At 45.2% G+C, this 23,292-nt stretch overlaps 1 protein-coding gene across 1 annotated transcript in view; it reads left to right on the forward strand.

Annotated features, from left to right (window-relative positions):
* Window positions 1-17,520: 17,520 nt before the first annotated feature.
* Window positions 17,521-23,292, forward strand: part of SIM1 (SIM bHLH transcription factor 1) — a 45,535-nt gene continuing 39,763 nt past the window's right edge. Inside the window, exon 1 of the mRNA XM_062571000.1 lies at window positions 17,521-17,695. Within this exon, the coding sequence (XP_062426984.1) occupies window positions 17,521-17,695 (175 nt within the window). The remainder of the gene's footprint in view (window positions 17,696-23,292) is intronic.

The following is a 23,292-nucleotide window of genomic DNA, read 5'->3' on the forward strand; positions in this document are numbered from 1 at the left end:
TTCCTTTTGTTGCCAAAATCCAAATATTTGCATCACTGTTACTCTATGCTCTGAAACCAGGCATATTCTCTGAGCACATGGTAGTCATGCTCAGGCCTGATAGACTGACTCAATAGATTTTTAATTCAGGTCACTGAACTGAAGACCTCCATACAAGTATTTTACTTGAATTGTTCAGGTAAACATAAGCATTACACATTAAATGGGTATTTGTTCCATAATTACTTAGAAGTTAGAAGAAAAATCCAAAATTACTAGAATTGTCTCAAGAGAAATTTTTTTCCAAACTCAAAATATTGCAAGCTTTCTGTAGAACATCATGGCCCAGACCTTCTGATACCAGCATCTTCAGACTATAAGTGCAACATACTTGTTAGCTTGGACTCTGTATGACAAAGCTGTCAGATACTTTGAAAAGACACTTTGAAAGGCACAATGGTTTTTGTTCATCAAAGTGGCTCTTGCAACTTTATATGACAACAAAAGTTTTCTTGTATGGAAAGGAAGAGTACTGGCTGCCATGAAAAAAAATAGCTTATACAATAATAGAATGCTGCCTTAAAAACAGTCTTTCACCAGTGTGTTGAAGTTCACTGTAGAAAAAGAGAAGGCTCCTTCTGATTCAAGATGCTGATCTGACAAGTGTCCAATGTTCAACTCTACTTCTCTGAGAAGTTCCAGTGAAATCAGTGAAATATTCTTGGCTTTCTAGTAAATGAGTGTCTCAGCTCCTCCTCTGTTACTTAGAACATGAGGGGGAGAGGATTTGGATAGCTGTGTCACCTGTACACTTTTTGAACAATGTGGCATGAGAGCACTGCTCTCTGTAGAGTTTGACACTTATTCATCAATGACATGGATGAGGGGACAGAGTGCCTCCTCAGCAAGTTTGCTGATGATACCAAGCTGGGAGGACTGGCTAATACACCTGAGGGCTGTGCTGCCATTCAGAGAGACCTGGACAGGCTGGAGAGTTGGGCGGAGAGGAACCTCATGAGGTTCAACAAGGGCGAGTGCAGAGTCCTGCACCTAGGGAAAAATAATCCCAGGCACCAGTACAAGCTGGGGGCTGACCTTCTGGAGAGCAGTTCTGCAGAGAAGGACCTGGGAGTGCTGGTGGATGACAAGTTGGCCACGAGCCAGCAATGTGCCCTTGTGGCCGGGAAGGCCAATGGTATCCTGAGGTGCATCAGGAAGAGTGTCGCCAGCAGGTCGAGGGAGGTGATCCTGCCCCTCTACTCAGCCCTGGGGAGGCCTCACCTCGAGTACTGCATCCAGTTCTGGGCTCCCCAGTAGTATGAGAGAGACGTGGAGTTACTGAAGAGAGTCCAGTGTAGGGCTACGAAGATGATCAGAGGACTGGAGCATCTGCCCTAGGAGGAACGGCTGCGAGAGCTGGGCCTGTTTAGCCTGGAGAAGAGAAGACTGAGGGGGGGATCTTATCAATGTGTAGAAGTACCTGAAGGGAGGGTGTCAAGGGGACGGAGACAAACTCTTTTCAGTTGTCCAATGTGACAGGACAAGAGGCAATGGGCAGAAATTGAAGCACAGGAAGTTCCACCTGAATGTGAGGGGGAATTTCTTCACTGTGAGAGTGATGGAGCACTGGCACAGGCTGCCCAGAGAGGTAGTGGAGTCTCCTTCTCTGGAGATCTTCAAGGCCCGCCTGGATGCAACCCTGTCTACCATGCTCTAGGTGACCCTGCTTGACAGGGAGGCTGGACTAGATGATCTCCAGAGGTCCCTTCCAACCTTATCCATTCTGTGATTCTGTGAAACTTCATTTGTTAAAGGGTGCAGGTCTCCATCACTCTGACTCTTTTAGGAGGACTTCAAGAAACACTGACATGAGACAACTAATTCATTTTCTGGTTGGGTCTGTAAGAAGTGTCGAGTCAGTTCTGTACTAGCTACAGAGAGTACCCAGACGATAGCTGCTCTGATGCATTGTTTTGGGAAAACATTCCGAACTTACAGGCACATCAATAACTAGATTGAGCCTTGTCCAAAATTTTCTCAGGACCAAAGTCTTTGGGAATGTTGGCTTTAAAGGACCAAAACCTTTAAGAACTAATCTTCTAGAAATAAGGAGTCCAGATTGACTGCTGTTTTATAAATACACAAATGAAAAAGAAAGGAAAATCTCACCAAAAGGACCCTGACAGGAATGCTAAACACTCTTTTTCTTCATTTTAAAAACATGTAGTACCCACACATTTATATGAAAGTCTTGGGAAACAGCCACATTAATTTAACTGAATCAATGAAGCTCTATTGGGGAATATGGGTGCTGCTAAGGGAATATACATTTGTGAAGAGAATTGCAAAAGAAATTCTCATATTAAAAGTGACTGAAAAATAATCTAAAATTTCTTTTCTTTTGATACATTATCCTTTGCATCAGAGATTTGAGGACGAAATGCATTCCCAACATATATTATTAGCAGATCAAAACTAGTTTCTGCTATTACTTTCAAAGGGTTTGGTGAATAGACAATGGTATTAGTATCATCTAATCCTTCTCTCAGACCTAGGACTCAAACATTAACAGCTGCAGATTTTATAACATTTCTAATTCAGAGATAAATTGTGTTTTCTTGAATTGGATGGGTAGGTAATATCCTAAAGTTATTTAATTCTTAAGAACCATTGACTTTACAGAAATGGACTAAGAATTCATGACCATGAAAAATTGCTAATTGGATGAAATTAGATGAAAAAATATCCCTAATGAGAAAAACAGAGCAAGAATCCTCTCTCCAAAGAGGGAAAAAGCTTTAAGACATGCAGACATGGCTGCTGTGAGGCAACAGTCCTGCTTGTTTTTATTAAACAGTCTCATCCGCTTTCATTACACTAAATTATTTCTGTATGATGGCACAGCTTCAACAGAAGCAAACCGCTACCATTTACCTGGTGATTAGGGCACATTAGGGGAAAACTTAGTTAGAAGAGGGAAGAAAGAACTGCAGGAGGGAATTTTGTATGCGAGTAGATGGAATAGTGGACTGTTGCTGATTTTTAAAGGAAAAAGAGCAAATCCTACTTCTCTTTCTGAGAGACAGTAAGCCTCTTTTTTCAGAGGAGAGTTCCAAGAAATTGATCCTAAGCAGACAAGCGCCTCTCCTGTAGCCTTGAGTAAGATGCCAAATGTGAGCTACCCTTCTGTGTTCCATCTTTTTACCACGCTTCCCTTTTCATGTGCAGTTGACAGGTCTCATTCTGAGATGCCTAATTTTCCATATTCACCAAATGTGAGCTGCTGAAATTCTATTGCTGAATTCCACTCTAATTGGGTCTATACCCCTAAATAAGTGTATACTCGTCATTTTATAAAATATGTATGTCCCTCTTTCCATTTTATCTGCCCATGCTTGTAGATCTCATACAATATCATACCAACTTGATGCTGAACAAAAGTAAGCCACATAAAAAACTATTCCTTATCCCTACATATGCATCTTCCTTCATAGAGAAGGAAGAATAAATAGGTTTATGGTAGAGTAATATATTTTATAGTAACATTAACTTATTACTTATTAACATAAGAAGCCATTTAGGCCAGTGGTTGCTGTTACCACTACTATTAGAAGGAAGGCAGGAACTCACCACAACTAACCTTCAGAAAAAAAACATTTCTTTACTCTTTTAGAATAGCAAGGAGACTACAGCTGTGACTCTGATACATATTAGGTTTATGCTTAACTAGAGAAGGCAATTTCCTTGAAAATTAATGTCCACTGCTCCATTTCTTCATTAAGGTTCCTTTTTGTAATTTCTTTCTTAAAAAAAAAAAAAAAAAAAAAAAAAAAAAAAAAAAACACTTTGTCCACAATCATTATTTGATTCATTTATTTGCCACTGATCTTTTTATTTAAGAATCCTTGTCCAGATCAGATCATCTATGCAACATTACTCTGCCATCACTCTTCTTACAGGAGGGTTTTTTCAGTCTTTTTTTCCATTTTTCACCGTAGTTTCCTTTCTTCCTTCACACACCCTGCTCGTCTTCATATATTTCTTCACTGTGCACATATCTTCCCATTATACATCTCCATGCTTTCCTGTTATATTACCACACCTAGAAAGTGATTAAAGCAACCAGGATTTAAGAGATAGCTCAAAGCCTTTACCCTCTTCTAAGCATAATATCTCACTTCTATTATTACTTGCCACAGCTGTTCTTTTCTCCAATCTGTAGGACTCTTTTCTACCTTCCAACAGGCATGAGTCTGTCTCAGAGAAAAAAAAGTCATCCCTGCACAGCACCAGTACAAAAGCCTCAGTACAAGACAAGATGTCAGAAAGACAAAGTCCAAATTATGTTAGCAAGCTAAGGGGCCCTTCTGAACCAAGCTGAAGGTGTTAAAACCTTCTTTTGAAAGAGGCAGAGATTGCTGATGTATTCACATTCTTCATGATTTCAGAGTTTTATTCACAAACTTAAAGGAAAGTTGTGATTTTGCCCTCATCCTGAGGTAGAAGAATCCAAGTGCTAGCCACAAACATAGGTTTGTGACAGTTCAGGCACTCTCATTCCATCAAAGGAATCCTGTGCCAGGATTTAATTGTGAGCTACAGGAAGAGATGAGCTAAACCAGGCCTCACTTGTGTATTTGCTACCCATCAATCTAGTGTATTTGCTCAAGATTATTTCATATTTTCAGTGGCATGCAATAAACAAGGACTATCTTTGTATGCGCAGGAAGTAGAAAAAGCGCTTCTTCCCTTTGGTGAAAAGTTGAATGGAGTTAGTCATCTTCAGTATGTATGAATACATATTTTAACACCAGTAATGCCTCAGCAATAAGATTAGACTAGCCTAGAGCCTTCTAGCTTTCTCATTTTGCTCAGTCTTCACTAGCACCCTGGAACACTGTCTTTGATTACCCTTTGATTGTCCCTTGCCTAGGTAATCATAAAAACAGGAATTTCATTTTTTAGTCACAGTTTCTTTGCTCTTTCATGCATACTGAAGAGGGATGGACAACATGAACCTGCATCAGTTGTCACTTGACCACAGGGGGCATAATTTTTTTCCCAAACCTAGAATATGGTCTTCTACAATCTGAGGCCCTCAAGCAACCACTTAAGCAACAGCTGACTGAAAAATAAGCTATGAAGATTGCAAAGAACTGTCTACAGAAATTTTCACCTCCAGGATTAAGTTCAGCTAACACTCAATAGAGTGTTCAAGCAATTTTTCAAGCAACTCTTCAAGCAAGACTACTGAAACTGGCATAGGCAAAGATTGTTTCCCTTAGGACAATTTAAGATCAAGTAAGACAGATTCCTTTTAATTTAGGCATAAAATAATGAGCTCAAATATTTCACTCTCGAATGACAATGGTAATCAGGCCACATACCCTTAAAAAAAATTGAATCATGGCACAGAAGGAAATCTACATGTTTCAGATCATAAATCAGCTAGCTGGCTGACTGCAGACAGGATTCCAATAGGATTGGATTATACTAGAACTGTCCATTACAAGATTCCCCTGGTACATTCAGCACTGTAAGAATGAAGATAGTGGTCTGATTTGGCAAGATATTTTCATGTTATCAGTGTTTCATACTGTTGAATAGAGATATCTTATGACTTAAAAAAAATACACAATTCCATGGTTTTGATCCTATGCAACTCGTCCCTTGATAGTTCAATACATTCTCAGCAAATATTTCATCTTTGAAATAACTATAAAAAATTAAACTCTGTTTAAAACAGCTTGCTTAAGCACACATCTGAGATGATTGACACACTATCATCTCACCTCATGCTAATTCTCATTCTTAGTCTCTAGGAAGAAAAAAAAAAAAAAAAAAAAAAGGCTTTGTGCTTTAAAATGAGGGGAAAGCCCTATAAGAAGACCAGATCTAGGGTGCAGGATAACACAGACAATTTCCAACATAAATGCTAGTTATTAGGTGTCATGTAGAGTCAGGAGTTGCCATGGAATCCATTTGCTTCTAAACCAGCTCCTCCTGCTGGAATACTTTCTCATTATTATTTCTTTCAGTAGCACAAAAGGAAATGGCTATAGAAGAAATGTTATTTTAAGGTAAAGTTGCTATTATGTCTACAATCAGACATGAAATTAAAATCTAAATTTAAAGCTATATTTCCACTCAAATTTAAAGCTACATTACTGCGGTCAGTAGAATGAAATTGTTGTAGACTGTTTTTATAGACTCAGTAAAGCAGAAAAAACAAATTATAGCTAAAGTCTTTTTTCAGTTGTCTTCCTATGAGAGGAAATAAGTGTCATATTTGATGTCTACTGTTTACATTTTTGCTACATTATTTTTTCATTATACTTAACTTGTAACATTCTCATACTAGTTATTTTATGCAACATCAGCCTCATTACCAGCCTAATTACTAACGTCCTGGTATACAGAATGGTGTGTGCATGTTGGACACTGGGTTAATCAGACCAATAAACTCACTTTATTTGTTGTGATGTCAGTTTCAATAGATGGAGATGGGGGGGAAAAGTGATGCCTTGATGCCTTCAAACTTTTGACATACTGATTATTGGGTTTCAATTCTTTTGTATACAATGTATTGTGGTAAGGTTGGAGGACAATACTGGAAAGTAACCAGCAATATTAGAAAATTATGTCAGTGATTTGCAGCTTTGTGGGTTAATACTTATTATTTATATTATTGTTTGTTATAGACATCGACTAGCATTGCATCTGGAAGCCCTAAACAGAAATAGGATTCTATTGTAGTCAGCACTGTATGAAGATAAATGCAACCCTTGCCTCCAAGAGCTTATATTGAATGGCTCTAATATTTGTAACTTGATCTGGGTAGACAGATTCTTGCTTTGAGTCCTCTACTCCTTCAACACAGTCAGCTTCCTACACAGTCCTTGTATCTCTCTCTGGAGTAGTCGCAAGCAAGCCTTGGGTGCAAGGAACCTGAATCTTTCTAATCTGTTCCTCTTCTGCCCTCTAGCAGTTGAGCCACACCCAAGCAGAGCTGAGGTGAGTCCACCATCTTAGAGAACTAGATTTTAACCTTAGTCACTCCTCAGAGCATATAGTCACTGGCAGCTGCATAACCAGTCAACAGCAGAAGTGAATACAGGTATTAAGCTCTCTGTATGAATAATTACCACTTATATCTCTCCAGCTTGAAAGTTTTCATAGAACCATAGAATCAGTAAGGTTGGAAGGGACCTCTGGAGGTCATCTAGTCCGGGCTCCCTGCTCAGCAGAGTCACCTAGAGCATGGTAGACAGGGTTGCATCCAGGCGGGCCTTGAAGATCTCCAGAGAAGGAGACTCCACTACCTCTCTGGGCAACCTGTGCCAGTGCTCCGTCACTCTCACAGTGAAGAAATTCCCCCTCACATTCAGGTGGAACTTCCTGTGCTTCAATTTCTGCCCATTGCCTCTTGTCCTGTCACATTGGACAACTGAAAAGAGTTTGTCCCCGTCCCCTTGACATCCTCCCTTCAGGTATTTGTACACCTGGTAAGATCCCCCCTCAGACTTCTCTTCTCCAGGCTAAACAGGCCCAGCTCTCGCAGCCGTTCCTCGTAGGGCAGATGCTCCAGCCCTCTGATCATCTTCGTAGCCCTATGCTGGACTCTCTTCAGTAACTCCACATCTCTCTTGTACTACTGGGGAGCCCAGAACTGGATGCAGTACTCGAGGTGAGGCCTCCCCAGGGCTGAGTAGAGGGGCAGGATCACCTCCCTCGACCTGCTGGCGACACTCTTCCTAATGCACCCCAGGATACCATTGGCCTTCCTGGCCACAAGGGCACATTGCTGGCTCGTGGCCAACTTGTCATCCACCAGCACTCCCAGGTCCTTCTCTGCAGAACTGCTCTCCAGAAGGTCAGCCCCCAGCTTGTACTGGTGCCTGGGGTTATTTTTCCCTAGGTGCAGGACTCTGCACTCGCCCTTGTTCAACCTCATGAAGTTCCTCTCCACCAAACTCTCCAGCCTGTCCAAGTTTTACTGCTGACAGAAAATCTGGGGAAGTTTTGTGCATGCAAAACCTTCCCTTTCCACCTCTGTATTCTCCAAGATCCCAGAATTGTAGGTAAGCCCTGGCACTCATGCAGAGGTCTGTGTTACTCCCCAGGAAGGTTCCCAGAGCATGACAATTTCTGGGACAAGGTGCTGTCTTTCAAAAAAGCATAAAATAGCAGACTAGAAACAGTGAATCCTTTGTACTGGAGGGAGAAGATGATTGGAGCCCTGCAAGGAGCAGAAGAAACCTAGTGTCAGGGAGCAGCAAGGGCTGGCTGCTCACTTAGGGATGGGTGCCAGGAGCCAAATGTGGCAACAAGGCCAGCAGGGCATGGGCCTGGTCAGCCAGGACCCTGGCTACAGTACCTGAGCAAGGAGAGCAGAGCTGGCCTGGGCATGGAGCCAGAGTCAGCCAAGAGTCCTGCTTATCAGACAAGTCCAATGTGGCGAGGCAAGTCCGAGACCAAGCCATGAAGTCAGCCTGTAGGTATAGGTCCAGATAACAGGATCTAGGGGAGGCACAGCTGCAATGCAGCTAGAGATGAGCATACCTCAGCATAGCTCAGTAGCTCAGACTTGGACTGAAAGCCCAGAGCTAAGCCAAAACAGGGTCCCTCGGCCTAAGAACAGGGGGTGGGGGAGGCCCTAGGTGAGGCTACTCAGGGCAGTTAAAGCCTATTAGTGCTGTGACACCCAAAGCATTTTGTCTTTCCTTGTCAGTAGGGCAGCTCTGAGAAGTGGTTGGGTTGAGTCATACACCAGTAACATCTTATGCAAAAGCAAAAATTGAAACCAGGCTATAGAATATCCTAAGGTTTTGGCAAGTTTTAAAAATGTAGTGTTAATAACACCCAGCTACTGCCAGACCAAAGAAATGGTGATGCTTAATTTATCTACCAGTTAAATCTGAGTGGAATTACACAAAATAAGCAAGCCTGAAGCTCCCTCCCTCCAGCTGCAAGTAGTGGACTTACAGCAGCTTCTCAGGAGAGGCACTGTGGGGAAACTGGCCTTTTAATGGGCTCTAGTCTGAACTAGTTATACCCAGTTGCTGTGTTATGTAAATGTAGTGAAGAATAGTTTGAAATCTGGGTTTAGACAAAATATTTCAACAGTGATGCAAAATCTAAATGAAAAGAAACAAAAAGTGGACATTTGAAAAATGTTTAGGTACAGCCCCACCTCTCAGTGACTGATTTAACACGGTCTGAAATAGTTTAAAAGGGAGTTCAAGCTTACAAGTTTAGTGGTGTTTGGCTGTGTCTCCTTCCGATAAAAACAATTGATCCCACAATGTTTTCCTTAGACGTTAACTCTCTTCCACTCTGCATCACTTCTGAGGAAAACAGTTATGAACTCTGTTCTTCCTGGAGTTGCAATGAAGCATCTATTCACCACTGTGGGGAAAGCAAAGGAAAGTAGCAACAGATTGCAGAGTACCCAAAGAAACTAGGAACTGCTGAAAGAAAAGAAGTGGCTTCTAACTTACTGTACAATGCTCATAGACATAAACTTAACTAGAATTGTAATTACAAACAGGTGTAAGAACAAAACAAGTAAAGATTTTATTAAAATCCACGAAGAGAATACTCCCTGCCTTGCCTTAGAACAAAACTGTAAACAACTTCATGATGATAAAACATACCAAGTACAATGGATATCAGCTCAGGTTGTTAGCCAGTCTCATGCCCCTGCTTCCCACCTTTTTGGTCTGATCAAGTCTATTCTCTGAGTTGATGGAGGACAGAAAATTTGGTTTTAGTGCTGCAGAAGTTCCTCTTGCAATCGATTTAATCTGAAATGGCATGTGCTACTTTGAAGCAAGGTGTGTCCTTGACACAGGTTAAGCTGCTTTTCTCCACTTAAAGCAATAATACAAGTCTATCTGTGACCTCTTAATTATCAGGTTGATAGCAAGAACAGACTGTGAACTGATCCCGTTATTTCAAACATTCTTTGGGATGCTGAAATTTAAACAGACTTCTGCTGACAGATTTTCCCTCAGCTAATGAAATAACTTCTTTGTTAATGAAAGCCAGGCCTTGGGAAAGGAGATTTCAGTGATAGCAAAAAGTTGAGGGAAGCCTGACATAGCTACAGCTCTTGCAGTATACACAAATGAAATTCAGTTGTTGTGCTGTATCTGAACCCAGAGGACACCATCCTTAGGAGGAAGTTTTCCCTGCAGTGAAGTGATATATTTGACTTCCCTGTAATTGGCCCAGACCAAGGCAAAGTCCCAAAGACCTAAAGGAGGGTCTCTGTCATTTTGGTTTGAGGCAGAAGAATAAAATCCACCTTAGCAAGCAAAAACAAATAAAAGCAAAGCTCCTTTTCTATTGCCCTTTCCAAAGGGCAGACACCCTTCATGTGTAGGGCTGAGAAGGACAAGTCTGATGACAGTCAGAAGAGCTTTCTGTACAAAATGAGAAGAGAGATATGCTCCCACATCTCACCCACCCACCCCAAACTTTGGAAGTAGGAAAAGTATAAAGGGAAAGATAAGTAGTCATATATCTGCTTATAAGAAAGGCTAAAAAGGCCCACTGTATGCAAAGAATACTGTCCGTAGTTCTCCTTTCCCCGTTGGACTGCACATTCTCCAGTGCTGTGTCCCAGTTAGCTTCATTCTGGAACATAACCAGCCGTGGTTGCACACCATCTCTCCTCCGACCTCAGGCAGCTTGGGTTGCGTGTAAATCCTTCCTTTGCTGCAGCTCTCCCACAATCTTTTGCATCTGATTAAAGTAGCGACATGTTTTGCTTCTGCACTTCTTAAAACTACCATTAACATCAATCAGGTGTCAGCATAGGGGCAATTACCATCTTTACTCCACATGCATTTTGCTCTCATTCCTGCTCTTAAGAGAAATGCGGGGCCCCACCCCCCCGCGTGCCCTGCCACAAGCCCCAGTGGGTAGGTCACGGTTTCTCCCTTTGCAGCCGGCTAATTAACACCAAAAATAATGGCGGGGGGGGGGGGGGGAATAAGGATCCAACTTTGCAGAAGGTGCAAGCACCGGCGGCCCGTTTCATTTCGTGCGGGCTCCTCTTGCCATCTCATTAGCCTCCCCGGAGCCGCGCCGCAGGTGAGGGGGGACGCTAATTGGGACAGCAAGGCAGAGTTTGGTAAACAGCGAGCGACGCGTGTCCCCGCGTGTCCGTGTCCCTCCCTGAGGAGAGGGCGGCAGGGGCGGGGCGGGGCGGGGCGGCGCTTCCCGCGCTGCCGCGCACAGGCGCTCTCCTACCAACGGCCGGCGCGGCGCGCGGCCGCGGCCGTTGGCGGGGTGGCCGTGGCCGTTGGCGGCCGGGGGTGGCGGGAGGGGACCGGCGGCCGCCGCCGCCCTGGACTCTAGTCGCGGGGCCATATGGCGCTAGCCAGGCGGCGACACGGGGCAGTGCGGCTTGCTGAGCCACCGGGAAGCCCGGGGGAGGCGGGGGCTAACACCGCAGCCGAACAAAGCGCTCGGCCAGCGGGGAGCGAGAGGAGCAGCGCCGCGGCGGCCTGACGGGGAGGGAGGTGGCTCGCCGCCGAAATAACGGGAGCGCGCCCGCCGTGGTTGGGGGGACGAGGGGGTCCGCGCTGGCGGGGTCTCGGAGCCGCGTGGCCCGCCCTGGCTGAGGGAGCCCGGCACAGGTGAGGGGAGAGCCGGCAGCGCGGCACGGACGCAGCCCGGGCGCCGCCGGGCAGCCCGCCGCAGCACTCCGCCGTCGCCGCGCCTCTCCTCAGCTGCTGCCGCTCCTCTGGGGGCGGCGGCGGCGGCGCGGGGTAGAAACAATATTATAGCAGAAAGGAAAACCGAAGCTAAACGAGACGTCTGTGAAGGCATAAGCGAGGACAGGAAGAACTTTTTAAAGTTTGTAATTTCTTCGAAGTAATTCTCTAGACCTTTATCTTTCCCGAAACTGTTGTCACTTGTAAGGGCATTCCAGCTTAGGATAACAGACTTCTGAGAATGTATCAGGCAATAAAATGTGCCTGAGGGTAATTGTCACTGACCACTGTTTTTTTTGTTTGTTTGTTTGTTTTTTCCCTAATTCTTTATATTTCCTTTGTTTTCTTTCGCTATTCTGCGTAACGATAAGATGGCTTGACTTACAATCATTAGCATGAGTGTTTCCAATAATATAAGGACTAAAAGGTACTGACCTCTGACTCCACTGGAAAAAAAAAATGAATATAAATCATCCTGTTACATTTTTGCCCAAAACAATAAAATTGAAAGGAGTACCTGGACAAGAAAAGTGCCCTCAAAAGCATCGCCTAAAAAAGAATATGGAAGTATAACCTAATTTTATTCAGAATAATTATCAAAAATAAAAAATACTCCGAATCATGCTGATGGCCATTTACTCTAATTTTGCGGTATTTCTATAATTATTTTCAAGAGATACATTCGGAATCGCTTATATCTGAGAACTGGTATTCAAGTGTCTGTTAACTATTTCCTGTGTTTTTTTAGAGAATCTGCTTTCTCATTGTCCTGCTTCCCCAAATATCCTAATAACATTAGCAAAAGAGGAGGAATAGTGTACCTAGAGCATGGCTTGAATCTTACAGATCAGTTAAAACGTATTAATTGCTTCTGAATGGTCTCGAAGTGCATTTACTGTGTATATTTATGTCAGTAAAGCCTTGATTAGGGCATGGATGAAAATTCACATCACACTCTAATTCACCAGGGTACCTAAGTGCATGTAGCTAAAGTTACCAGTCTCATAAAAATAGTCTCAATTTTCAGGTGCACACACTAATAATATGAGCATCCCCAAGGTTATGCATCTCAGGAAAGGAAACCTATACTTATCTCATTTAAAGATATTGTAGGTTTAACGTAGTATCCTTAAACATGTAGGTCCACACAAGGTCGGATCCTGTGTTCCTTGCGAATACAAAGTGGAGGAAGATTTGCCGTGTCAAAATCTGCCCATTAGAAATACAAGGCCGTTATTTTTTAAGCGATCTTGGGATTGACCTGTGTAGTTAATTCGCTAAACTTACCTTTTAGGACCTTAGCAAGGAAAAAAAAAAAAAAAAAAAAAAAAAAGTATAGCGAATCTGTTATCCTTCAGAAGCCTTTTTCTCTGCATAAGAAATGGCAACCATTTGGTGGGGGGGGACGCGTCTAAATACATAAACCAATAAATATATCAAAGTACGACAGAATGTGCTGGAAAAGGAACTGGATCAGACTTGTCCTATGGGGCAATGACCCAGTGTAGTGGTTTTTTCCCAGTTTTGATTTATGTAGCTCTCTTGCTCGCTGCTTCTCTCCGCGCACACACACACGTGCACACGCTGCAATATACACTGCATCTTGTGTCTGGCTAGATAAGTTTTCCACTACACCTATTTGGAAACCTGTATGTGAAATGTGCTTTCTTTTCACCCAGCCTTTCTTCAGATACTCTATTTTATAATGCTTATTTTAAAGCAAATTGCTTTCAGTACCTGATCATTCAATATTCCAGTATTATCTGTTTTCAGACTCTGTTCTCACCCAGGAGTAAGTTCTTCTGAGCACATCGATGTGCTTTAGGCAACCAGAGGTTCCCTCTTTGCTCCCACTCCCTATTTTTGCTGCCTCACAGAACCAGAAGACAAGATATAGAAACCCTGCGTCGAGTTACTCCGTTTTTCAGTGGGGGCAGGAACAGGCAGCGGGGTGCAGATAGGAAGACGAGGGGTAGGGAATGTGGTTCTCCCCTTTCCTCTGGGATCAGCGCTGCCACTCGCAGGTGCCCCTTCCGCGGGGTTAATGCACCCGGCTTTGTAACCTCCGCTCCGGGGCTCGTGCGCTGAGGATTGCCCGCAGCACCGTCATCTCGGAGCGGTGCGCTCGCTTTATTTATTAAACAACATAATCTGCCCTGTTCTTGGATAAACGAGCTTCATTGGGACACGACATCAGCCATGCTTAGCCCACCATGAATGACATCGGGCTCTTGATTGATACGGAAAACTCCCATACTAATTTTGCTACTGTAGTCTGAGTTTCTCTGCATACATTGAACAGGGCACTGCTAGCTCTGATATCCGCCTTCAAAAAGTCACATATTTTGTGGAAGAAAAACAAGGATACTGTTTCTGAAACAGCCTAATTCTCCAGTCGTTCGGTAACTGCATTTGGAAATCTGCTAGAAAATGTTAGGGTACTGACCTCGGTGTTAATAATTTTGTAACGCGATGATTTTGTCTGTGGTTAGTATGATTTCGAAAGCTGAGTAATTGCCTTTTATCAATCGATCTTTTCGTATCTTGTACTTTATCTGCCGGAGCGTTTAAACGGTAGAAATCTGAAGATGAACGGGCGGCTTGGCTCGCCCCAAAGCGCCGCAGGACGAACCGCGGCGGCGTAGACGGCGCGGCGCGGAGGAAGCTGGCTCCTGGGGACAGGGGGAAACCAGCCTCTCCGCAAACTGCTGTCCACGCGGAGATTATGGGGAGTTCAGTGAGGTAGCTGTTTTCCTGGCATAAATTAGCAAAAGCGTAGCCAAATGATTTATTTCCCCCCCCCCCAAAGCAAGGGCGTTATAAAAGGCGCTTTCCACGGCTCGTGTTGACAAATAATTCGTGTTCTACCTGACAGTGTTAGTCCAGTTGTTGTCCAGATGTCTAAATACCCTCTAAAAGACGTCAGCGCCGTTTAGCAAGAGAATTGCCTCACATGAAAACAAGAAGGAAGATAAGTTTTCTCCCCCCTCAAGAAACACTTTACACCTGACAGCAGTAACACGGAGGAAAGGGGTTTTTTTAAGCCGATATCATCTTCCTCCATAGCAACGATCGCTTCAAGACGTGGCTGTGGAGGGGAGTCTCACTCTATCCTTTTTTTTTTTTTTTAATCCATACCTTCACTAAATGACTTGCGTTCGTGTTTGTTTAACAACGGGTTGCCTCGGTAAACAAGACAATCAAAAGAGCATTTGAGACTCTGTGGATACATTTCTCTGCTGCTTGCAGACGTCTGGACACCCAGAGGACTTCTTGAATTCTTTTTCTTCTATCGTTTCTTTAGTTTCTGTATTTACCCCGATGAATACAGGAAAAGCTTTTAACCAAAGCGAGATTTAAGGTGATAAGCAGTGAACAAGCTGTCAGTACTGGAAGCCTGGGCTTCGAGTTGTAAGACTCCGTGAAGTAGAAAGGATGGCGTATTTCGAAGGATATTTGTAGACGTTTTCGAAAACCAATACCGTTTCTTCTTACTTGAAATATTTGGACGATTGATTTGCAGGTGCAATTTGATTTTTAAATAACTCTTTTCACGGAACTTTTGCACCGACTATTTGGGCAATTTTAACATTTTTTTGAGTGTCCCTTACGGTCTTAAGACTCTTCTTTCGTCCAGGCTCTTTCTTATTTTGCTTACTCTTTTTAGGAGTGAGCAGCTAAAGCTGTCTCTGGCTTTTTTTTCCAGGGGACCAGCGATCTTAGGGAGAGCCTCACTCCCTGGGAAAGAAAACTCCTCGGTCGACACTTTCTTGTGGGCAGTTTTAAAGTGCAGCTGATTTGTGATACAGGAGCTTTCTGATTTGATGGAAAGGGTCTTTTTTTTGGGGGGGGGGAGGTTGGTTTTCTTTCTCCTAGTGTGTACCAAGAAGATTTGTAATATCTCGCTGCTCGGCTCTCCCCACTGTCACCCCGCGCCGCCTCAGCTCATGCTTCCCCGGGCTGAGACATATCACATTTTTTGCGAGAGGACGCGGCTGCCGCTGCTCCCCCTCCCTGCCCCACACACGCCCCGGAGCACCAGCGGCCGCGGGGCAAAGGGGGCGGAAAGGAGGACGTGGAGGAGGAGGGGGGACCAAACCGCCGACAGTCACAGCGCGCCGTGCTGAAGGACCTCGGCTGCACCTCTCCGTGGCGGCGCGCCCACGGGGCAGAAATAAGATTAAAAAAACAATAAAATAAGATAAAATAATAATAATAATAATAACAAAATAATAAATATAAAATAATAATTAAAAGAACAGGAAATCCCCAAAGCACCCCCTCCCCCCGCCAGCACGGCCGCACACCCCCGTCCCAGCGCCGCCGCCGCCGCCAGCAGCGCGGCAGGTTCGCGCGGGGGCGCGCGCGCGGGAGGGGGGAGCGCGCAGGGCGACGGCGGCGAAGGTCGCGCGCGGAGCGGCGGGGTCAGGGGGCGGGGCCGAGCAGAGCGGGGCGGGGCGGGGCCGGAGGAGGAAGGGGGAGGGTGTGCCCACGGCGCGGTGACGTCAGGCGGCGCCTCCGCCAGTGGGAGGCCGGGCGGCGGGCGGCGGCGGCCAATGGGAGGCGAGGCGGGTCCGTGAGCGGCGTTAAGGGCGGGGCGGGCTGCGGCTGAGGGAGAAGTGAAGTTGTGCTAAAAGGGCTTTTAGCGATAAAGAAGTTATTAGGCATTTCCCAGCCTCAAATTAGGGACCCCTCATTAACGCCGGCTTCGTCCCCCCGTGCCCCCCACCCCCACGATGTGCGAGGGAGAGCCTGAGCGCAGATAAAGGGCGCGGGGCGGCGGCGATGTCCGCCCGCCCGCCTGCGCGAGCCGCGGCGCCAGGCGCAAACTTCGCCCGCGGCTCCTCGCGCTCCCGCTAACGAGCTGGGCTCGGCGCCCCGCAGGCCACTCGGCTCAGGCGCTCAAGGTAGGTCACGCAGGACCTCGCAGCCGGCCCCGGGAGCCTGAAGGGGGCACAGCACTCTCGCACCCCACGCCCCGTCCCCACGACGGGGAAAGAAAACCGAAAACAAAATACAAAAAAAAAAAAAAAAAAAAAATCAGAAGTGCGCGAAGAGCACACCTGGGCTGGGAAGGGTAAGGGTGTGGGAGGAGGGTGCAGCGGAGGCTGCTCCTCGGGCACCCCAGACCTCAACACATACTACTTTTTTCTTTTTTTTTTTTCCCTCCCTTTTGTGGGAGAAAATACTACACCCGCCGGCGGCTGCTTGTTGATTATTATTTCTTGAGGCTGTAATGAGCAGGGCTCCGCTGCGGCTCTATGTAACGGATCTCTCACCCCAGGACTGCTGTTGTCTTCACAGAGGCTCCCGGGAAGTCACGCAGCGCCCTCGGAGACAGCCCGAGGCCGGGCGTTTCAGGCCTCGGATTGACAGCGGACCACGGGAAGAAACGGGATTATTATGACCCTCTTCTGAGGAGCTATGCTGCCCGCCATGAGCAGGAAAAAAGGCCAGAAATACCTCATTTGTTTGCTGTGTGGTGCCCCAGGCTTTTAGCTTTTTTCCCCTCCTTTTTTTTTTTTTTTTTTTTTTTTTTTTTTCCAGTAGTTGCCTGGAGTCTCTGAGCTGCATTGGATAAATGCCTTTTCCCTCCGATTGACTCTTTTTCAGAGAATATTTCTTAAGAACATCTCTCTGGTCTTCGATACTTGCTTCAATTTTTATGCACCCGAAAGGCTTTGCAGAGTAATGGCTGCGCTCAAAATTGCTGCTTGATGCTCTGGAGAGATGAATTGAAGCTAAAAGTTTCCCTTCCACCTTTGGATGAATCTGTGGAGCTTTAATTGTAGGAAGGAAGGGGGAAAAAAACACGATGAAAGAGAAGTCCAAAAATGCTGCCCGGACTAGGCGGGAGAAAGAAAACAGCGAATTTTATGAACTGGCTAAATTATTGCCCTTGCCCTCAGCTATCACCTCTCAGCTGGACAAAGCATCCATAATCAGACTCACCACCAGCTATTTAAAAATGAGGGTGGTTTTTCCAGAAGGTAGGTGGGAATGACTATTCGCCTGTTTTTCCATTCCAATCCAGGTATCGCTTGCTTTTAAGTAAATTGCATCGGGTTGTGTGCTCGGAGGCAGGGTGCTCTCCGCTGTCACTTTTGTCTGTCGTAAATACTTTCACTTCAGTTCATATGACAGGTTTGGTTGGGGACTTACAGTGCTTTTGTCAACACTTCAAGACACTGAGCTCTGCTGCGTATTCTACTAAAGCAAACACGAGTTTCTTTTTTCCCAGTCTGTGAGATCTGCATCCCCTGCGAAGCACGTGCATTGCAAAAGAGGGGACGATTCACCCATATTTATAGCTATACTATGGGGGGGGGGAGTTAATATATGGGTAAATATTTACATAAGTCTATGCAAAGTCCTAAAGCCTTAGTTCAAGTATCGAGCAGAGGTATGCTTTACAGGTACCGTGCTTAGCGCGCACACAGACCCACACCACCTAAATAAATAAGCCAAGCTCGCTGAATTGCATTATAAATGTGGTGTGTCTCGCTCTGCAGATCATTAGGGCATTTCGAGGGTGCTAATCGACCTCGGAAATTTTTAATAAAAGTTTTATACTCAGGCATACTAAGCTTCCCTTTAATGCAAACGTCGGATCAGTGTGGGTCTGACTCTCCTCGACAATCAGGCACTGGTAAACATTGACTTCCACAGGAGGGGCAACAGTCCCCTGTCTAGCAAAATCAGGCTTAAGCATCCCCATCTATTTTGAGAATACCTTGCTTTTACGTAGAATTATGATTTAAAGCGACTGTCTTGGGGTTTCTAGATCGGCTGCCAAGAAAAACAAGCAACACCCAAAGTTAAGAAGGTCAGAATAAAGTTCGCCTGTCTATTGCTTTTATAAGGAGTAGAAAAAATAACTCGAAAAAATAGTTCACGAATTTTTTATTTAGATCAACCCAACTGCATGAAAGAAAAAGTACTGTGAGGTTCCTCTTGACCTACTAACAACATTCACTACTTCTTTCGTTTAAATGTATATGTAAGAAATACGGTAATCACAGAATGGTTGGGTTTGGAAGAGACTTCTGGAGATCACCTAGTCCATGTGCTCCCATGTTTTCTCCAGCTGTATCTCGAATCTCTCAGTCTGTTTGTCTATCCATCTGTCTATCATGTTTTACAAAGAGTGGGCATACCTCTGTTTTTGTGTGTGTGTTTTTTTTTTTTACTTTTTTTTTTGTCTGAACAAGAGTGTGAAGCATTAGCATTAATTCTACTTTTAAAAGGTAAATATGCATTCTGGCGGTCATTTGTACTGAGGATGATAAATCTCAGTGTTATATGTGAATGAGTATGTATCCAAAGTCTGTAATGGTAACTTTCAATCCAGTACAGCTCGCAATAATTTCCTTAAAAAGTATTCCGTATCTCCGAGTAGCTCAGGGCAAAAAAGGGGATAAAACAAAGCTGTAACATCTAAAGTCTTTATATATATATATATATATATATATAAACAACTTCATCAATACACGTTCCTATTAAATGTGATCTGCCCTTCTTGAAGATTATCATGCGAGGAAGCCCTCTGTTTAAAAAGAGATGGAGTTGTCCTTTATCTTGTACTTTATCAAAATTAAAGCCGTCGCAAACGCGGATGCCCAGGATGTTCCCGAAGGATTACTAGCCGTGATTTGCCAGCTCCTGCAGGCTCAGTAGGCTGCCTCGCTGCGTGATTTCGAGCAGGTCTCGTCAATTAGGGGCGCCTCTGCAGCGGGCTCTTTGGTCGGGAGCAGCACACGGTGTTGCCTGCGGGCTGTGGGTGATCGGGAAGGAGGAGAAGAGCCTGGGGGATCCAGGGGCCGCGGGCGCCAGCCGGGAGCCGCGGGAGGCGCCCGCGCGGGCTCCCTCTAGGGAAGCGGCGAAGGGAGACCGGGAGCGGCCCTCGGGGCGTTGCGCGGCCGCTTCGGGCCGCGCGTTAAGCGAGGAGGTGCGGGAGTGGGAGGACCTGCGGGAGCTGCGCGCTGCCTCCGCGGGGGCGCCTGGGCGGCTCGGCCGGCGGCAGGGGGCAGGCGCGGAGGAGGGGGGCGATCTTTGTCCCCCGGTGCCCCCGGACAGCAAAAAGGAGTCGTCGCGTCATTGCGATGGGAAGACAGGTAGCGGCCGCCGGGAAAGTTATGCACCCGAAGCGAAAGCCTTTCGGAAAGAGGGAGGAAGGATTTGGCGGTTGGCTAGATTTACTAATGGGAAGGTTTGCTTATTTTTCCCTTGGGGAAAAAGGTCAAAGCGTGGGACAGATCCAGTGAATTGACTAAAAGACTAGCGATAGGTAGCAGGAGGCTCTGGAGCACGGTGAAACGTGTCGCAAATTCAGGAAGGTCTTGGCGGTGGCAGGATAGCGGAGCGCTGCCTCCCCAGCAGCCAGCTACACTTCCCGTGTAACTCACCGCACGCTTTCCCCGGCAAAGAGCGAATTGCCATATGCCCGGGGAGTGCTTGCATCGGGCCTGGTTGTAAATAACCATGTACAGAAAGATATACACCCCTCATCGGCGCGCACACGCAGCGCTGGGAACAGGCGGAAAAAATCGGTGTGCATTTGTCTGCATATTTTTACGTCTGAAAGGTTCATATGCAGAGAGCTTAGGTAGGTCTCGGATTTATTGTTGAAATAAGGGAGTTTTCTGTGAGTAAAACACCAGGAAAGTCAGACACACAGTAATCAGGAGGCAGTTTCCGTCTCGCTATCTAGATGCAAACCAGTTACATGTTCATCAAGTTTACTCAATGTATGAAGTTAGGAAGTATATCGAACAGTGCTTTTGAATGAGATGTATTTTTCTCTCATAATAGCAATGCAATTCTCACGAGCCGTTAAAACACTTGGTTTGTTCCCTCTACCCATGATTTCACTTCACTGTATCTCCTATAGACTAAAACTGTCAAAAGCGAAAAGGCTTCTATGTATCGAACTATATATAACTATATAACTATATATATGTGTGTGTGTGTATGGAATCAACAATCAGCCGTTTAGGTAGCTTGCATCCTTTCTGACCTAAAGCTCACTTCTTTCGTGTGAGAAAAGAGACAAAATATTAGTGTTCAGTTAGCTTTTAGAAAAACTGAACATCTGCTAAACCAGGGAGGACTATGCAGAGCATTTTTTTAAAGAAAAACTTCCTAACGAATTCAGCTGTGAGGTAGCGTTCTCCAGAAGTACAGCGGCACTATGTAATCCTAAAATTGCAAATTAACATTAAAGGGTTAATATTAACTAACACAGCCTCAGAAATTTGCTGAAAAAGGCATCGGGCCGGCGAATGACAGAAATAATTTTCCTTCTAAAGAAGGCTGGTCGTTGTAACCAGCTGAGTAGTTCTTTACTGTGCCAGTATCAAAAGTGAAGGGAGCAAAAAAATAAAAACAAATAAAAAAGAAGTGAAACAATAAATGATTTCTTACTTGGGAATATTTTAAGGGTACTGCTTTTTTTTCTTGGTTTGCCAAAGAAAAGGACCATTTGCAATTTCTGTCCTTTTAAAGATAGACCGTTTCCGCGCAGAGAGGCGCTTGATTTTGCAGACAAAAGCAGGGGCTCTGTTTAAATAAACTTTCGTCGAATCACGATGATTAACATTTCAATATTGAAACCCTTAATCTTGTTTTATTTTAGAGGGGTAAGAGACCAGCAGAAAAAAATCCATTTCCCACGTGGATAGGTGATTTAATGCTGTTTTTCTTGCTGCTGAGGGAAATGATTGAGCATTAGGTTTCAGTGTTTATTTTCTTACAGAAGTTTTTCTCATTTAAGCTGCAGTTTACTCTCCACGCTGCTTCTCTGTGTTTAATTCCAGTTTTGATGTGGACTTAAAATGTGAAGTGCAGAACTAAATTCCTACTATGATAGCTGAAAAAAAAACAGATTTATGTGATAGAAAGCATACATGAGATGAGTGGGTAAAATCATATTTTCTTTAGAAACATCCTCTCCCTTCTTAGTAATATATGACCATTTTTAATGTTGGAGGATCTTCTTCAGCCTCTGTACGAATAGCGTGTTTTCGCAAGTCTGTTAGTGAGAATACTTCTCCCCCGCCCCCATCCCAGCTTCTTCGGAATAAGGAAATTTGAATTTGCATTTTGGTATACAGCAGAATAAGTGCTTGGTATTTGAAAAAGTTCTCTACCTTTTTTTAGTTTGGACATGGTTCCGTTTGTTTGCATTTCAAAGCGCAATTTCGTTACCTCATGTGTGACAAAATGTTGGTATTTCTTTCTAGACTGAATCAATCTCGGCATTATTTCTACTAACATTTTCTTAATAGGGATGTTTGTTTAGACAACGGGACTCCCTTCCTGTCATTATTTTATAAGGAAAGAGGGATACTAACTTTTTTTTTTCTTTTTTTTTTGCTTGAAATGAATACATATGATTTACCGAGATAATAAATCTTTACAAAACCTTACTAATGGCATCTGCAGGCATTGGAAATGAGCAGCATTTTGGTCAACATCTCTTATTCCATTTCAGTGAACCCTCCGACGGCGACCCACGAGTTCACAGAAGCTTCATTTGGCCGAGACTTTAAGTTATCATTAACCTGTTAAATTAGCCTGTTAAATTAACTGCGAAATCAGTCCTGTCAGGCATTAGGCTGGACGCTAGGAGATGAGAAAACGGAGCGTTGATAGTAGTCTATTTAATTAAATGGTTACTGGAATCGGTCTAATTCCCTGATACAACATCCAATTGCCTTTTTGATTTTCGGGGACGAGGACGGGCAGCTTTTGTGCTGGCTGCTGTTATTTATTTTCCTTTGGCAGCGAGGGGAACTGACCTCCTTTAAAATCGGGAGCGAGCTGTCCTGCCTCCCTTTCCCCTAGCAATTGCACCCCCCTTTCCCCCCTCTTTCTATCTAAAGCAGCTGTGTAAAAGATATCAGAAAGCGGCGGCGGCGAGGGGGAAGGTGCTGCTTTGCGCGGCTCCGCCGAGCGGCCGCGGAGGGCAGAGGCTCCGCGGGGAGGCGGCGGAAAAAAATCTCAGCCAGAGGAGAAACCCCCGTGCCTGCAGGGTGCCGTCCCTAAGCAAACACGCAAGCCGTGTGCCTGGCCTCCGCGGGCCTCACGCCGCGGCCCGCGGCGCGGCCGCGACACACGTCCGCTTGGTCGCTCCGCGGTTGTTCTCGCTACCGTGAATCCGGATTGTGCCGAGCTTTCGTGACCGAGGGTCCGCTGGGGGAAATCGTAGGAACGAACCGCTTTTAAAAGTCAGCAAATCACCACAAAGTAGGTAAGGGCTTGCATCTGCTGGCCACGCCGTCCTCCCCCCCCCCCCCCCCCCCTCCGCCGCCCCGTTTGCTATTGCCAGGCAAAGGAAGGGGTCGAGGGCGGCTCTGCGCTCGCCACGGGACACCTCACCCAGAGAGCAGCCGGGGCCAAGGAGCTGGCCGGGCCTCTTGGAGCCTCATTTTCCTACGCCTTCCTCCCTCTTTGCCTAGATCAAATTAGAAACGGTTGAGGAATCTCTTCCTCCTTTCCCCGGGACAGAGGCGCTTCTTGCAGCAATACCGCCACTGGGTAGCGACGATTTATCCACCCAATTCCTCCATTGGCTGCTGGCATTAGG

This window comes from Rhea pennata, chromosome 3, assembly GCF_028389875.1.
Source record: "Rhea pennata isolate bPtePen1 chromosome 3, bPtePen1.pri, whole genome shotgun sequence".
In the NCBI taxonomy this organism is placed as follows: domain Eukaryota; kingdom Metazoa; phylum Chordata; class Aves; order Rheiformes; family Rheidae; genus Rhea; species Rhea pennata.